General features: G+C 39.5%; 1 protein-coding gene across 1 annotated transcript in view; it reads right to left on the minus strand.

Annotated features, from left to right (window-relative positions):
* Positions 1-17,225, minus strand: part of SCAP (SREBP cleavage activating protein) — a 512,327-nt gene that overhangs the window by 296,481 nt on the left and 198,621 nt on the right. Inside the window, exon 11 of the mRNA XM_090380371.1 lies at positions 4,643-4,737. Within this exon, the coding sequence (XP_090236497.1) occupies positions 4,643-4,737 (95 nt within the window). The remainder of the gene's footprint in view (positions 1-4,642; positions 4,738-17,225) is intronic.

A 17,225-nucleotide genomic window follows, 5' to 3' on the forward strand; every position in this document is an offset into this window, starting at 1 on the left:
GGGTGTTATGTCAATTAAAATCACCGAGAAGTAAGAAAGGGGGAGGCAACTGTGTTACATGATCATCAAGGTCTTCCTGGGAGATGTCCGTCCCAAGTGGCAAATAAATAGAGCAGACCGTTAATAAAAATCCCACTGTAAGGCGAATTGCAACAGCCTCTATGCTGGTCGTAATTAGCAAGGGCTGAACTGGGGTCTGATTACCCACAAGGATAGCCACTCCTCCATGAGCAGGACCATCCGCAATTCTATCCTTACGAAAGATTGTGATGTTATGCATGGTGGGATCATCATTTGTCTTTAGATAAGTCTCCTGCAAGCAAAAGCAAACTGGCTCGTGCTTTTGCAGGAGGGCCTTGATGTCATCAGTATTTCGCCGGAATCCACGACAATTCCATTGTAGGAATTTAGCCATTATTTTAGCTTGGTGGGTCCATCAGGCGGCTTCCGAGGTGCTGAGGGCTTACTTTTATCGGTCTTGGCTTTATCTTTTTTGGGGAAGAATGGACGCTGTTTCGTGTCCATTTCTTCCTCTGCAAAGAGTTGCAAGACTGATTCATCCTGTACCTCCTTGTTCTCTACATCCATTGTTTCTGTTATTGCTGCAGGCTCTTTACCACTTGGTTTTGGTAGTGGTGGAGCACCAGGAGGTACGGATATAGGAGTGGCAACTGATTGTGTTTTTTTGGTGGGCTTTTGTGAACTCAATAAATAGCTTGCAGTGGGGGTGAATGACTCTTTTGGTGGTATAGTCATCTCAGTTTGTGTACCGATAGTGCACTTAGCAGAAACCTTCTGGGCATATGAAGGTTCCCACTATTTATTGGTTGGATACGTTTTCTGGCTTTTGGATTTCTTTTTCATCCTTCCACTGCTGGCATGCTCTAGAGTAGGCGGGATGCTCTTCTTGGCAATTGACACAGATAGGTTTTGGAGCTGAGCATTCCTTGCTCTCATGGTCTTTAACACCACATCGAGCACAGGCAGGGTTACCACGACAAGATGTTTGTGAGTAGCCGTATTTTTGGCATCTAAAGCACCGCAGTGGGTTTGGGATATAAATCCTCACAGGGCAGTTTAGATAGCCTACCTTGATGGAACTTGGAGGCCGTGGGGTGTTAAACGTTAGGATCAGAACTCGGGTAGGGACGAGATTCCCACCCTTTCTCATTGATATTCTTTTGACAGCTGTCACTCCTTATTCTTTTAATTCAGAGCAGATCTCTTCTTCAGAAACATGAAGAAGGTCCCACTCTGATATGACACCTCGTGAAGAGTTCAAAGTTTTGTGGGGGGGGTTACGATGATAGGTATTCCCCCTATTGATGTGGCTTTTAGGATTTTTTCCGCCTGTTTTATATTTATAGCTTCGACCAAAAGATCGCCAGAACGCAGCCGTTTTACAAATTTGGGTGATCCTGCCAACCCTTCTAATCCTTACTGGATAAAGAAGGGTGACATCTTCCCAATTGACTGCTCTCCAGTCGAATGAAGAATGAGGAAAAGTGGTGTTACAGTTGGTGTTTTATCCTCAGTTCTGGCTCTTTTGACAGAGGTGTTGTCAGTGTTATCGTCTCGGTTAGGTAGGGGCCTTGTTAGGGCCCCAGAAGAAGTAGAATTTAAATTACTCATGAGAGTAAAGAAAAAGTGCCTGATGTCTAAGTACCTCACCCACCACGGAGCCCTACGAGGGGACACTCGTGAACTAGCAGGTACTGCGTACACGAATGGGATGCCGAGTTCGCTTAGAAGCACCATACCCACGTTACCAATAAGTCTTTATCCTGTCCCAGGACCATTGGGAGGGAGACCTATTGGAATGCAGTTGACCCTAGCAGTAAGAGCCACCCGCCGATTGATCCCAGTCGGGCCGGTCCGGGACCACCCGTCTTGTCGAAGCAGGGGCCAAAGTGGTGTATTAAGGCTGGGCCCCTCAACCACCAGGATCCCCCTTTCCGAAATTCACAGGTCGTGGTGCACGGCTGCACACGCCGGATTCCACAGATGTAACCCCGGAACCAAGGTATGGGTGTTAGATCCCAGTGATGCTAATCTGGAAGTCCAGCAGCATCACTGGGAGGTCCCCTCACCACGTACGGGTGCCCACGTCGAGGGGATTTCCATTTGGGTTTTCGTCTGGATTGGCATAGGGTGTCTTTTGTTAAAGTGACAATAATGGGGTAGTGGCCACTATGTAATGGATCTTCATGAACTGTCCATTTTAAAACAGGATATAATGCTGGGGAGCATAAAGTAAGGTCTATCGCTGAGCTGGTTCCTGCTGGAAGGTGGAAAATGCGTGTTTTCCGCTATTCAGGAGGATTAGATTTTTGGCTTCTATTACTTTTTTCTATTTGATGTCTTCTTGTATTAAAATCAGTATTTCCCCATAAAGGGTGATGTCCATTTAGATCCCCCATTATACAGTAAGGAGGGGGTAGTTGATCTATTAGTTCTTCTAAGTCTTCATAATTTATTTCTTGGTTCGGGAGTAAATATATTGATACTATTGTTATTAAACTACTTGTTGCTATACATACTGCTACTGCCTCAAGAGTGGTTTGCAGGTGGACTGCTTGGACTGGTATGTGAGAATTAACAAGGATTGCTACTCCTCCATGGGCTATAGAATTATTTATTCAGTCTTGTCTATGTGTAGTGTAACTCTTGATTAAGACTGTATCGTCAGGTTTTAGATACGTTTCTTGTAAGCAGAAACATATCAGGTGATATTGAGAAATTAAATCACGAACATCGTCAACATTCTTACGGAAACCTCGGGAATTCCATTGAATAAAGGACTACTCATTGTTTCGTTTTAGATGAGTTTTCTTGTTGTTTTCTCATTACTGTTTTAAATTTTTCTGTCGTGGTTTGTCTTTTTTAGGGAAATATGGCTTTCCAGTGTCCATATCTTCCTCAGCAAATATTTCTAGAACAGGCTCTTCTTGTTGTGTTTTTCCTGCTGTGTCCAATTGTTCAGCAGCATGGTGCATTATTATGGAGGTATCTTCTTTGGTTTTTCCCTGCAGCGGTGAAATTACTGTTGGTGGAACTGAGATAGGGGTGTTTGCCGCCTGTTCTCGTTTCTGCTGTTTTGGGGGCATTAGTCATTTGCATGCCCAATCTGACAACGATTCATTTGGTGCGATTGTAACTTCGGTTTGTGATCCTGTTGTTTGTTGGTTCTGGGTTTGTACTACTTGAGCTATCTGTGTGTAGGTAGGTTTCCTTGTGTTGGCTTCCTGGTATGTAACTTTGTGTTCTGCTTTGTATTTTTGGATTTTCCTTTCCTGTTTCCATCTTTCGCATTCTCGAGAGTAGGCAGTGTGGCTTCCAATTAAGAATGCTCGGTTGTGCTTTCTTAATTGGTGTGTTCTCGGGAACCACATTTGACACATATTGCTGTTCCTCTGCATGTTGTTTGTGAATGTCCGTATTTTTGACATTTAAAGCATCGAATAGGATTTGGTATGTAGGGTCGGATTTAACAAAGCAAGTATCCTGCTTTCACGTGCTGTGGTGGACTTGGAGTGTTGAAAGTTAAAATGATATTTCTTGTCTGGATGATTATTCCTTCTTTTTTGACCGTTATTCTTTTAACATGAATGACTCCTTAGGTTTTCATTTCTTATAATATTCCTTCTTCTGTTATATTGAGAAGATTACACCTTTCAGAGATCACACCTTTTGAGGTGTTTAAAGTATTATGGGGTGTAATTGATACTGGGATTCCATCAAAAGTGGACGTTTTCATTAGTTGCTCTGACTGCCGTATATTGGCTGTCTCAATTAGTAGGTTGCCTGATTTTAATCTTTTTACTGCTTTTGGAGATTCAGCTATGCTTTCCAGACATTTTTGTATCAGAAAAGGGGATAATTTTCCTGTGGACTGTTTGCCCGTAGAATGGATGATGAGATACTTTGGAGTGGGTATCTCATATATATATATATATATATATATATTAGTTTTTTGTCTTTTGGCCATGTTTGTACTAATTTCTTCACATTCTTGAGTTGATTGGGCCATGTTAGAGGATTTTGTGACTTTGTTGTCAGAATCCATGCTGTTTGCTCCTTTTTGCCCTGGGAGTGAGAGCTTTTCCTCCCAGGTTTCCAGCCCTGCCACGTGGAGGCAGTACTGATGCCACCTAGTGAACAAGTGGGAAAAAAAGGGGTTAGTAAGTGATTAATATAAAGAAAGGTGACTTTCCTTTCTGTATTAGTAAGTTTTAATGGGCTATTGTTATTAATATATGCAGTAGGAGTTTAATGAGATTGCAAAAACTCTCACAAAAAATAAGCTCTTTGTAATAATTGGCATGCTAGAAAATTCGCTGATAGGTCGCTCGAATCACTACGCTTGGCACTCGGGGGCCCTGAAAATAGATATCATACACCTTACATAGCACAATTTGGCGTCTTATAGATTTCAATAAAAACTCATCTGGAGACAATCTTTTCTTCTTACTCTCAAGGAATGTAATCAAAACTAAATGTTACACTCCTGTTTTCACATGGTTACTACTCCTTTCCATAGTGACAGATTATAAGTTCAGAGAATGGAGAATTAAAAGCTCCAACCTTCTTTCCTTATCTTATTATAGAAGTCAAAATAAATTATAATTTTTATACTTTTTACCTGAATAGCAGGCACAAATGTAAAGAAAGCAAAAGTCAATAGGGCCAATTCTGTAAGCAGATTTTTAGTAATTGACCATCCCTCTTTACTGAGCCCTACATAAAAAAAGGGGGAGAAACTGTACTAGGCATAATCAATTACATTAATGAAAAAATAAAGCTGATTAACAGAAAATAAACAAACATATATAAACAGTAACAATGGCATAATCAAATGATTTCCTAAATTGAATGATTTAATTTTATAAGACTTTTCAATAATTAAAATAATCAAATGATTAATATTTACTAATCATTACTAATCAATCAATTACATTATTTGATTAGGTCATTCAATTATATCACTCAAATGACAATCACCTGAAACGATCATATGATTTGCTATAATCGAAATATTTGATTACAACCTCTCAATTATGCCTAACAAAACCTACAGTACAGTATCTGTTGAATAGTCAGTTTGCCAAAAGTGGATGGGTCACTTGTAATGAATTTTCATATCGGTGAGCTCTATGGAGTGAGTGTTCATCTTGGAATTTTGAAATTTTGGGAAAACAAAAAAATGAAAAAGTCTTGAAATATTAATATGTTCATATTTTGATTTCACTGTCCAAACCTAAAGTAAAATTGTCAAAAATCAAATTACAATTTAAAAACTGCAAATAAAGCAAATCATTACTCTTGATAAAACAATAAACTGTGCATCAATATACAATGAAAGGACAGAATTCATGGGATACCTGGTTCCTAGGCAATGTGACGCTGTCACCCCTCTTATTAGTGGACAACCCCACCGCTTGGCAGGTATATAGGTACACTGCATTCACACAGATGGTAATTTGATGTCATTATGGACAAATGTTGTGAGTTAACCAAATTATCTATCGCAGAGGTGGTACAGAAATTCCACTATCCCCATTAGACAGTATCAAGAGTGTAGCGGGAATATGCCATTTCCGGAATAACATCTCATTGTGGTCAGCGCTGTGGGTGGAGAAAGGTGGTGGATGAACATGACCGTCGATGTCTGTCTCGCATTGTTTCAGCCAACCAGAGAGCAACAGTGGCACAAACCACCGCTGACTTCAACAAGAGAGGTGCCAGAACATCTCCACCAAGACCATCAGGCGATCATTAGTGGCAACAGGAAGCCACAATTGGGCAAAAGGACATCAGCACTGGACCTTGGATGATTGGAAATGGGTCTCCTGATCTGATGAGCCCCATTTCCAGTTATTTCAAGCGGACGGTATGGTGCATATCTGGTGGAAACTGCACAGAGCTATGCACCTGTCATGTCAACAAGGAACTGTTCAGGCAGGTGGACGGTTGGTAATGGTCTGGAGCGTGTTCAATTGCCACACGTTGGGACCTCTGGTACGTCTAGGTACATCTATGAACAGTCCAGATTACGCCATCCTTGAAGGCTATCTGCATCTCTTCATGACCAACATGCACCTCCCCATAGAACAGTGGTGACTAGAACATGGTTCTAAGAGCATTCCGCAGATTTTACTACCATGGAATGGCTTCGCCATTCATCGGACATGAACACTGTGGAGTATCTTTGGGATGCCGTGGAAAGGTTTGTTTGAGCTTTGGATCCTCCATCCAGGAATGACGGAATTATGGACAGCAGTGCAGCAAGCATGGATGGAAATACCTGTGGAATGCTTTTGTGAACCAATGGACTCAGTGCCTTGCCATGTAACTGCCCTTATCCGGGCAAAAGGTGGGCCTATCTGTTACTAGTTAGTTATCCCATAATTTCTGTCCACTCAGTGTATGTACTACTTACTCAGTTTTATCAAATTCTCGATCAAAATTCCATAGAAAATTTGTAATTTTGACAATTGTAAGCTCAAAGCAATAACCGAGGTCAACAATTTCTGTTCTTCTGTGATTTCTGATCTTCAACAATTTCTGTGATTTCTGATCTTCAAGGTTATTTTTGTGTTACCATCGATCATAAACTGTGACTACAATTAGGTGGAAACAAGAGATGGCAGCACACACGCACAAGAAAAATTAAGACGATTTGCACATTAAAGGAACGTATTGCTTGAAACAACCTTCAAAATGTAGATCCACATATGTACCACTAAGAAATAACAAACAGGGCAAAAAAATCCCCGCCCACACATTTTCGATGGAGAAGAAATCTGCAGGCCTGGCTAGCATTGGTAGCTACACAATGCAAGAAAGCAAGCATATACAGCACCAGCCAAAAAAAAAAAAAAAAAAAACTTTCCATTTCACCCATCCATTCCCTCCAACAGTTTGCTTCAATTTATATAAGCTATCAACTGTCACAACAACACATGGAAATTTATTCCAGCAATCAACCACATAAAGGCTAAAGGCAAATTTTTGCACATCTATTCTTCCACCATCTTTCCTCAATTTGAATTTATGCTCCCTCTTTGCTTTATACAAAGAGATAATCACCTCCTTATCCCTACTAGCAAAATTCCTGGATATCTCTGAGCAAGACGAAGAATCCAATTGGCATTGAGTTTGCTCAGTCTATCCAAAAATACCTCAATCAGATCACCCTGCAGGTGCCTAGTCTCCAGATGCTGCAATATGCTGAACTGAAGCCCCGTTGTTTGCCTCACCAATCTCGTTGCCCTTCCCTGTACTTGTTCCAGCAACTCTACACTCTTCCTAAAATGAGGTTGGTTGGTGGTTGTTGGATTTTTATTTTGCCACAAAAGCAGCTTTAGTTATATTGCACCTGTCTATTAGTATTATGTGAAATATCTTATTTATATGAAATTTATTTATATACTTATTTATTTATATACTTATCGTATTATATGAAATATCTTATTAGTTTTAAATAAGTAAATACATTTTCAATGTTGGCATTATCACCTATGATCTGTGATAAAATCAGGAAATTCTGATTATTCATAGGGAGACGGAAGGCTGTTTATAGTGTAATGTGGACATTCTGGAGGATTTGCTTTCGCGAGTAAGTACAAGTGTGTGAGATGTGTATGTCCAATGAGCAGTCTTATTAGAATGACTTCTTCATGCCAATTCTTACAGAGACTAATTCCACAGCTGAAGTTCATGTTTTAATACAAAAAGTTTGTTTGGTTGTTTTGGCCAGATTTGTAACCACTGAGTGTTGAGAATCTGTTTGATGATAGGTCTGTAATCAGAATGTGGAACTTTGTAAACCCTTTGATTTGTATTTGTAAGGTTCTTTGCTGCTCGATCAGCACTTTCATTACCATCAATGCCTGCAAGTCATGGAATTCAACAGAAATTTACTTGCCTTCTTTTGCTTTTGAGCTTCACAAGATTAGCTTATGGTGAAGGATGGGATGTGATGGTGTCTGCTTCCGTTGGAGAGCATGTATTGCACTTAACGAATCTGTGTATATGAGATGTTTCAGAAGAGGAGACGATTCAATGTATTGTAAGGCTATTATTATGGCAACTAGCTCAGCAGAATAGCTACTGCATTCATTTGGGAGTAGCTCTGAGATGACAGTGTGTGTGGGAGGACCACTTTAGCACCGACTTTGGTATCTATTTTTATAGAGCTGTCAGTACATGAGGTGCTACTCGAATGGTCCCAAATTTTGAATGTTCCACAGGAACTACGTCTAGTATGGACTTGTGGTGCTAGGTAACACTGCATGCATCCTTTCTGAATCAGTGTGCCATGTGGCATTGGACTGGATAGAGTCATTGAATATTTATACACAGTTATTTAGCAGTGTGTTTCGTGTAATTTGCAATGGCTGATGTGAGAGAGCAACGTGCTTGCATCAAGTTTCGTTTCCTTCTTGACAATACAGCAGCAGAAATTCATAAGAAGTTGAAACAAGTTATAAGTGACAATGCTTTAGACCAGGTGCAGACCTACTACTGGTTTAACCATTTTAAAAACTTTCGAATGTCGGTTGATGACGACGATCGCTCTGGGTGTCCATTATCGAGCACCAGCCCGGAAAATGTTGCAAAAGTTTGGGCGGCAATCCGTGAAGACTACAAGCGGACCATCCACAACATTTGTGGCATTGTAGGACTATCATATGGCATGTGTCAGTGGATTTTGTCAGACGAATTGAACATGAGTATTGTGGCCAAGTCATGCCACAGTTACTGAGTGAAGACCAAAAGTAGCATCACATGGAAGTTAGCAGAGATCATCAAGAATGGGCCAGGAGTGATCAAAACTTATTTTTATACGGTCATTACTGGTGACAAGAGTTGGGTATATGGGTATGACCCAGAAACCAAGCAACAATCATCCCAGTGGAAGAGCCCATTTTCACCCCAACCAAAGAAAGCCCAACAAGTGAGGAGCAATGTGAAGTCCATGCTGATTTGTTTTTTCGAGGATTATCCATAAGGAATTCATCCCTCCTGGCCAGACCATCAATGCAAAGTTCTACTGTGAAGTCAAGAGGTGGTTAAGGGAAGTCATCAGGAGGAAACGTCCAGAGAAGTGGCACAAAAAGAACTGGGTCCTTCATCATGATAACATGCTGACCCACACATCTCTCGCTGTGGCACAGTTTTTGGCATTCAACATTACAATCGTCCCCTACCAACCCCATTATTTGCCAGATTTGACAGCATAGAGGATATCCAAACCAAATCATAGGTGGTGCTGAACACTATGATGGACTTTCAGGGTGCATTCAACTCATGGGAACCTTGAGTGCACTCAGTGTTTATACTCTCAAGAGGACTACTTCAAAGGTGACAGTGGTGAATAAGACCCAGGGCGAGTCTAATTTATTTTAGAGATACAGTTCGGGAACTTTCAGGCTGCATGCATCTGTTTTATGTTGACGTTTGCCAGAGCACTTTTTCCCCACTGCTAAAAATAAGTGTTCCAGTTAGGCGTGAAAGTGTACCAGGGTAGAACACTTCTGCTATTATCCTCATACACGTTGTGAAAGCTAAGGCTCCATTTTTGAAACTAGTTCTTTTAGTCATATTCCACATTATTTACTGTGGGTTTATTGCTATAGAGGTTCTCCCACTGTGGATTAAAGAGATACATCCAAGTAGGATGATGCGGAAGCCTTTGGATTTTAATGGCATAGTTTAACAGCAGCATTTGCTTCTGGAGATATAGTGAAGGCTAATGGGCCTCCGCATATAAACTTTGTACAGGCGACGTTCTGTATGCCCCCTAAGGAAATTCGTAAGGTACTGCAATGTATGGAATCAAGTCATTTGATGACACTTGGTCTACATGAGCCATGCACGGGGGCTCCATAGTCTAGCCTTGATCTGATTAAAGCACAGTATAGTTGTGCTTTAATAGTGTGAACTAATCCCCACATCAATGCAGAAAGAACTCTGAGAATATTTAGCTTTTTTAGACATGTTGTTCGGAGGCATTTGATATGTTCCAAAAACTTCAGTTTTTTTATTGAGAATCAGGCGAAGGAAACAGTATTTACTAGAGGTATCAGCTGGTTTTCTAGTCTTATTTCTGGACCTGGGTGCATTTTTCGCTTTCTACAGAAGTGTATGGCCATTGTTTTTGTTATGATATTCTGTATCCATTGTTTTTTGTCCACAATTCTATTTTTTTTAAGCTAAGCTTTGCAATTTTATGTTCATGTTTTGTGAATAGCATGAAATGGTAAAGACATCTGCAAAAAGGAATGTTTCTACTGTGTTCGGTAAGTTTTTTGTAACAGAATTTATTTTGATTGCATACAAAGTTGCACTCAGCACTGAACCCTGAGGAATTCATCCTTCTTGAATATATGTTTGTGACAGATTGTTTTGGTATTTCACTTGGAAGGTTCTGAGCTTAAGAAAATTTTGTATTAAGATTAGTAAGTGTCCTCACAAACCAATGTTATGGAGGTCATTGAGAATGCCATATTGCCAGGTAGTGTCGAAGGCTTTTTCTGTCGAGAATGATCATAATTAGATGCACATTGATTATAAAAGCATTGCGAATATTTGCCTCTGCTTTTATCATGGGGTCCACAGGTGATCTTTTTTACAAAAGCCATACTGATTTATGTTTAGTAAGTTATATGTTTCAAGAACCAGTTAATCAGTTGTTCACCATTTTCTCTTGGGTTTTCCCGAGGCAACTTGTTAGAGCTATTGGTCGATAATTTGTGGGAATCGTATGATCTTTGCCAGGTTTAGGGAAGGCGATTACAAGGGAGTGACACCAGGAGTTTGGATAATAGTTTTCCATATAAATTCTATTGTATAGTATAAGTAATCCCTTTAGAGGTTTTTGACTAAGTTGTTGGATCATTTCAAAGCGAACACCATCGGGTCCTGATGCACTCTTTCTCGACTTAGCCAGAGTTTTCTGCAATTGTTCTGTATTGAAAGGCTGGTTATATGTGAGTTGTTGGCTGGTATTAAATTTAGTTTGCATTTTTCAGCTACAGCCTTCATTTTATGAAAGGATGGGATATATGCTGATACTGCTGATATATTTGCAAAATAATTATAGCCAATGGCTTGCTTACTTCATTTTGCCGCCTCTGGGATTACTCCTACCCATATGCAATATCCTGCATTTGTCAATACTAAAGGAAATTGCAAGTATGTTTGCAATTTCCTTTGAGTTAGTGATCTCCTGTCCATTCCTGTTTATTAGTTGGAGTTGGAACTGAAAGAAATTTCCCATTAAGTTTTCTGATTTCATTCCACATAACAAGGGTATCTGTATTTCTGTTAATTATGGAGGAGAAACGTATCCGTGATTCCTTTCTACTCCTATGCTGGATATATCTAGCTCCAGCTCTTGCTTTTTTAAAATTTATGAGATTGATGAAGGTGAGATACTTTCGGAAGCATTCATCTTTCCACCATGCTGTGGCATGTTTAATGATATTTTCCATAAGACTGAGGTACTGCAACTTCAGCTGCTATAAAATTTGGTTTATCACATGAGTTACAGCATTGTCTATAGACTGAGTGGTGATTATTTGTTCACCTATTGCCGCAACTGTTCTATATTTTGGCCAGTCAGCATTATGGAATCTCCATCTTTTTTGGTCATCGTGATGTTCAACATCATTTGTTAATATTTTTCAGACCACAGGGAGATGGTTGCTATTAAGAGGATTATTCAAGATTGTCCATTCAATAAGTGGATATAGGATGGTTAACATATGGATATATGTCAACTGCTGAGGCTGTTCCAGTGGGCAAATGGATGTATGTCTGAACTCCAATGTTAAGGAGTGAGAGATTTTGCTCATCCAATAATTCTTCAATCAATTTACCACGTTTGTCTTCGTGGCATTATCTCCACAGGGGATGGTGTCCATTTAAATCTCCCATGATACAGACCAGGGCCAGGGGTGGTAGCTGGGTTACTAATGCTTCTAGATCTGCATATGCATACCCTTCATTTGGAGGAAGGTAGAGTGAGCCCAGTGAGAATATAAACTGGATTGAGACTCTTACTGCAACTGCTTCCAAAGACGTTTGTAGTTGGAAGGAAGCATTTACATGGAATTCTGGAGTTGATTAAAATAGCCACTCCTCCGTGGAAGGAAATCGGTCTTGTCTGTAGGTATTGTAAAGGTTCACTGCTATGTTTAGTTGTGGAGTTAGGTTAGTTTCTTGAAGGCAGACCCTAACGAATGACATTTATCAATTAAGTCACGAATGTCATCGATGTTACTGCGGAAACCTCGACAATTCTACCGTATTATTGTACGCATTATATTAGCTTTCTATTTGTATGTCTTTTCGCGAATGGTGGTCTGCTTGGATCATTCAGGCCTTTTCTCTTTTCTGGGGGAAAATGAACAAACATCCATCTCTTCCTTGGCATGTATCTCTAAGATCAGTTCCTCATAGACTCTTTTTTTTCATATGTATCCATATGATCATGAACAGAGGATTTGTCTTCTGTATCTATGTCTTTAGTGTTTGTGGCTGCGACATGGAAGGTGTGTTTGGCAGAATTGTAATTGGTGTGCTGATGGCTTGAATGGAAGTTGGCAATGAGAATGACTTTACTGATGAAGCTAAGATTGAGCAAGCCCAATCAGCTATAGAGATATTGGGAGGAACTGTAATGTTACTTTGAACTGCAGTGGTAGTGGTGGCGGCAACAGCAGTTATCTGTTTATGCTGTTGGACAGTTGCTGCATATGAGCGTGTTACTGTAATTGGTGATATTTGTTTCTTTGCTTCTGAATCAACTTCTGAATCATTTTCTCTCTTTTCCACGTTTCACAGTCTTTAGAATAAGCAGGGTGATTGCCTTTACAGTTTAGACATGGTAAAGACTGTGCAGAACATTCAGTATGGATATGATCTTTAGATCCACATATAGCAGGCTCTTGACATATTGCCTGTGAATGCCCAATTTCTGATATTTGAAGCATCTGATGGGGTTTGGTATATACGGTCAGACATGACAGTTCAAATATCCAGCCTTCACAGAAGTTGGTGGATTTGGCAAACTGAATGTTAGTATGATGCTTCTGGTTGAAAGTAATGAGCCATCCTTTTAATTAGGATTCTTTTAACTTGAATAACTTTTTTTGGACTGAGAGTTTTTGTTTAATTTTTTCCTCAGAGACATATAGAAGATCCCATTCTGTTATAACTCCTTTTGAGTGGTTTAAGGTGGAATGAGGTGACACTTCTATGGGTGTTCCTCCAAGTGTTTTCAATTTAAGTAACTTCTCAGAGTGCTTTGCATTGTGTTGTTTCAACAAGTAGGTTACCTGATTTTAGTTTGCAAATCATTCTTGGTGAGCCAGCAACATTCTCTAGACATTTCTGGATCAGAAAAGGAGAGAGCTTGCTGATTGGCTGGTCAGTCAAGGAATGTATTATGAGGAAGTGAGGCCAGATATTCTGGTCTGTATCCTTATTTTGTCTCTTAGCATAGGAAGGGTTGGGATCTTCCTGTTATGTAGAATGTGATGGGGCATTGATCCCACAAGGGGCAGTATTGGTATAGTCCATCTTTGCTCCTTTTAGGCCTTGGCAGATTAACTTTTCCGCCATGGTTTCCGGCTCTGCCATGGAGAGGCAGGTGTAGTGCCTGGTGTGGCCAAGTGAAAATTAGTAGGTGTTAGTAATAAAACTATGAGAAATAAAGAAAGTTGACTTTCCTTCCTTGCTCTGTACAAGTACTTTTGTAACAAGAGCTCTTATGAAATAAATAAGATTTCTTAACAATAGGAACATAAAATAACTGTAAATCACTTTTAGGAAATCCCACTGAAAGCACAGAGAAATCGCTCGGTCACAATCACTTGGAACCTGGGGCAACTAAAATGAGGTCTCCAGACCTGTATGCAGTTCTCAAGATGTGAGGTGCCCATTGCCTTAACACAATGGAAATAATCACATTCATATCGCTGCTAGAAAAATTCTTGTACAACACTGACAAAACCCCATGAACTATCTTGGCAGCTTGTCTGCACTGTTCAGAGAACTTCATAACTGACTGCACAATTACCTACGGGTCTTTTTCATTTTCCCCTAATCCGAGTGTAGTACCACACAGATGGTAAGTATTTAGCATTAGCATTAATAGAGGCATATGATGTTTATAAAGCATTGCCAAAAAAAAAAAAAAAAAAAAACACTTCTCATTTCACCCACCCATTCCCTCTAAAGATTTGTCCAGTTCTTCTTTGAATTTATTTAAGCTGTCAACTTCCACAACGACAGATGGCTCTTTGTTCAAGCAATCAACTAACCTCTGGCTAAAGGCAAATTTACGCACATCTATTCGACAACTGTCTTTCCTTGATTTAAATTTATGCCATCTCAGATTCGTAATCTGAGCAACAGGATGAATCCCATCAGCACTGAGACTGCTCAAACCATTCAAGGCTTTAAACACCTCAATCAGATCACCTTGCAAGTGCCTATTCTCCAGACAATGCAATTTGCAGGCCTTTCTTGGTAAGAGGACCCCTTTGTTCCCACAGCAATCTTTTTGTCATTCTCTGTATTCATTCTAGCAACTCTACATACTTCCTAAAATGAGGTCTCCAGACCTGTACATAGTACTCAAGATGTGGCCTGCCCATTACCTTTTAAAAAGTAATAATCATCTCCTTATCCCTACTAGCAAAATTCCCTGCATATCATTGACAACACCCAATGACCTGCTCTGGCAGCTTTTCTGCACCACTCAGAAAGCTTCATATCTGACTGCAGAATTACCCTCAGGTCCCTTTCATTCTCTACTACCCTGAACATAGTACCACACAGTTGGTATATTTCTCTGGGGTTACTGCTACCCATACACAGTACTTTGCATTTGTCAATGTTAAACTTCAGTTGCCACCTCTCAGCCCATCTGCTCAACCTTTCCAGATTCTGTTGGAGTAGCGTACCTCCTTACTGTCATTAACAACCCTACCAACCTTTGCATCGTCTGCAAACTTGGACATTAAACCTGATATACCTTCACCAATATCATTGATAAGTATAGAAAACAAAATAGGTCCAACACGGACCGCTGGAAAACTCCACTAATAACATTAGTCCATGAAGAGCAGTGTTCACTGATTACCACTCACCCATCATTTTATCCATTGTAGCAACTTGCCCTTAATGCAATACTGCTCCAATTTGTACAGTAGCCTTCCATGTGCAATGGTATCAAAAGCTTTCCTGAAATTCAAGTATATGATATCAAAGTTATTTTTTGCATCCAGTTCCTTTGTGACCACATCATAATATCCAATCAAACTGGTCAGACAAGACTTTCCTTTAACAAACCCATGCTGTATCTAAATTATTACTGCAGCCTTGTCTAGATTATCCTGCAATGCTTCTTTAACCAGTGACTCCATTATTTTTCCTGAAACAGAAGTTAAACTAACAGGTCTATAATTGTCGTGTAACCTTTTAATCCCCCCTTTGTGAATTGGGAATACATTTGCATATCTCCAGTCCATGTGGACCTCTCCTGAGTCCAAGAATTCTCTAATAATTATGGCCAATGGCTTGCTTACTTCATTTTGTCGCCTCTGGGATTACTCCTACCCATATGCAATATCCTGCATTTGTCAATGCTAAATTTCAGCTGCAATTTCTCAACCCATCTGCCTAACTTTTCTAGATCTAATCCTGCAACTTGGACATTAAGTCTGATATTCCTTCATCAATATCACTGATAAATATAGAAAACAAAAATGGCCCCAACACCAAACCTCAGGGGACTTCACTAATAACATTAATCCACAAGAGCAATGTCCAATGATTACCACTCTGTCTTCTCACATTCAAACATCCCTTTATCCATAGGAGCAACTTTCCCTAAACGCCACATTTCTGCACTTTTTTACATTAATTTTTTCTTTTCTTTTTTTTAAATAAGAACACCAAGAACCTACAGTACTTAGTGCCTTTGTAAAATAATAAGAGAAGTTTACCTTAATATAGTACGTAGAACAATTCCGCATGATATTCTCCAGAAATTAAAATGAAAAACTTACATTAGAGTAACAAATAATTTAAAAAATAATTAAAAATTAATTTAATGCAATTAAAAATAAGAAAATTAATTAAAAGAATTTAACGAAAAAAATTTCAAAACGATTTTCCTTCCTGAAGCTGACAACGCCTTGACCGTATGTCGTGATCACAGGAATGAAAATTACCGAATAGGGGCGAGTATGAAACTTAAATAGGGATTATTTATCTTCGCGCATGCGAATAAAAGCACACGAATCGGAGATGAGATATGGCCGACAATCATTAACAGAATTTTTGTGTAATTTAATTTCTACCGTTTCTGCAATTAATAGTCGCGTATAATTACATTGGACACTAAGTATTTTGGCCTCGTTAAATAAAAAAGTATGTTTTTCATTAAAGGCATGAAAGGCTAATTCTGACACTGCTGAACGAGAAGCACAAACTGAGGCCGCATGTTGATAACACGAATATTCAAAGGAAAATGCGTCGAACCCTGGTAAGACAAGTCGTAATCACTGCAAGAAATGTTGTATACCAGGTCATTAATTTGTGTTGGGACCGAGGAAAGGACTGAGCAACTGTTCAGTATAGTGTGTAATTTCCGTATTGGCCTGGCTACAATTTTAAATTCGGTATCTTTAAAGAATCTGTTAAGCTGTTTGTGCCACTGTTCAACATATGGGACAGAAATAAAGTATTTTTTGATATTACTATTGTTGATTGGTATAGTACTTTGTATCCTATCCCTAGCTTGTACCCTAATTCGGTTTATTGTAGCAAGGGGATAACCCTTGTTTAAGAATCTGCTGGTTAACATTTGTATTTCTGAGCCCAAAGCAGATTCCGTCATTGAATATTTGTAGGCATTTAGAAATTGATTAAAGATAATCGATCTTTTGTAGGTGAACAGGTGATAGCAGTTATAATGTAGAAGCATGCCAGTGTTTGTAGGTTTTCAATGGATATTTGAGAAGTTGAAGCTGTTTGTGCAAGAAAAGGTTTCTCAAGCTGGAAGGTGGAATGCAATGTGCTATCATCAGCAAAACTATGAATAGGATTTCTAGTCAACAGGAGAATGTTATTAACATACAACAGGAAAAGAGTGGGAGAAAGAAGTGAATTTTGGGGGAACACTTGCATTACTGCAGAAATCGAAA

Source organism: Mastigoproctus giganteus, chromosome 1 (assembly GCF_048544385.1).
Source record: "Mastigoproctus giganteus isolate SK-2022 chromosome 1, ASM4854438v1, whole genome shotgun sequence".
Taxonomy (NCBI): Eukaryota; Metazoa; Arthropoda; class Arachnida; order Uropygi; family Thelyphonidae; genus Mastigoproctus; species Mastigoproctus giganteus.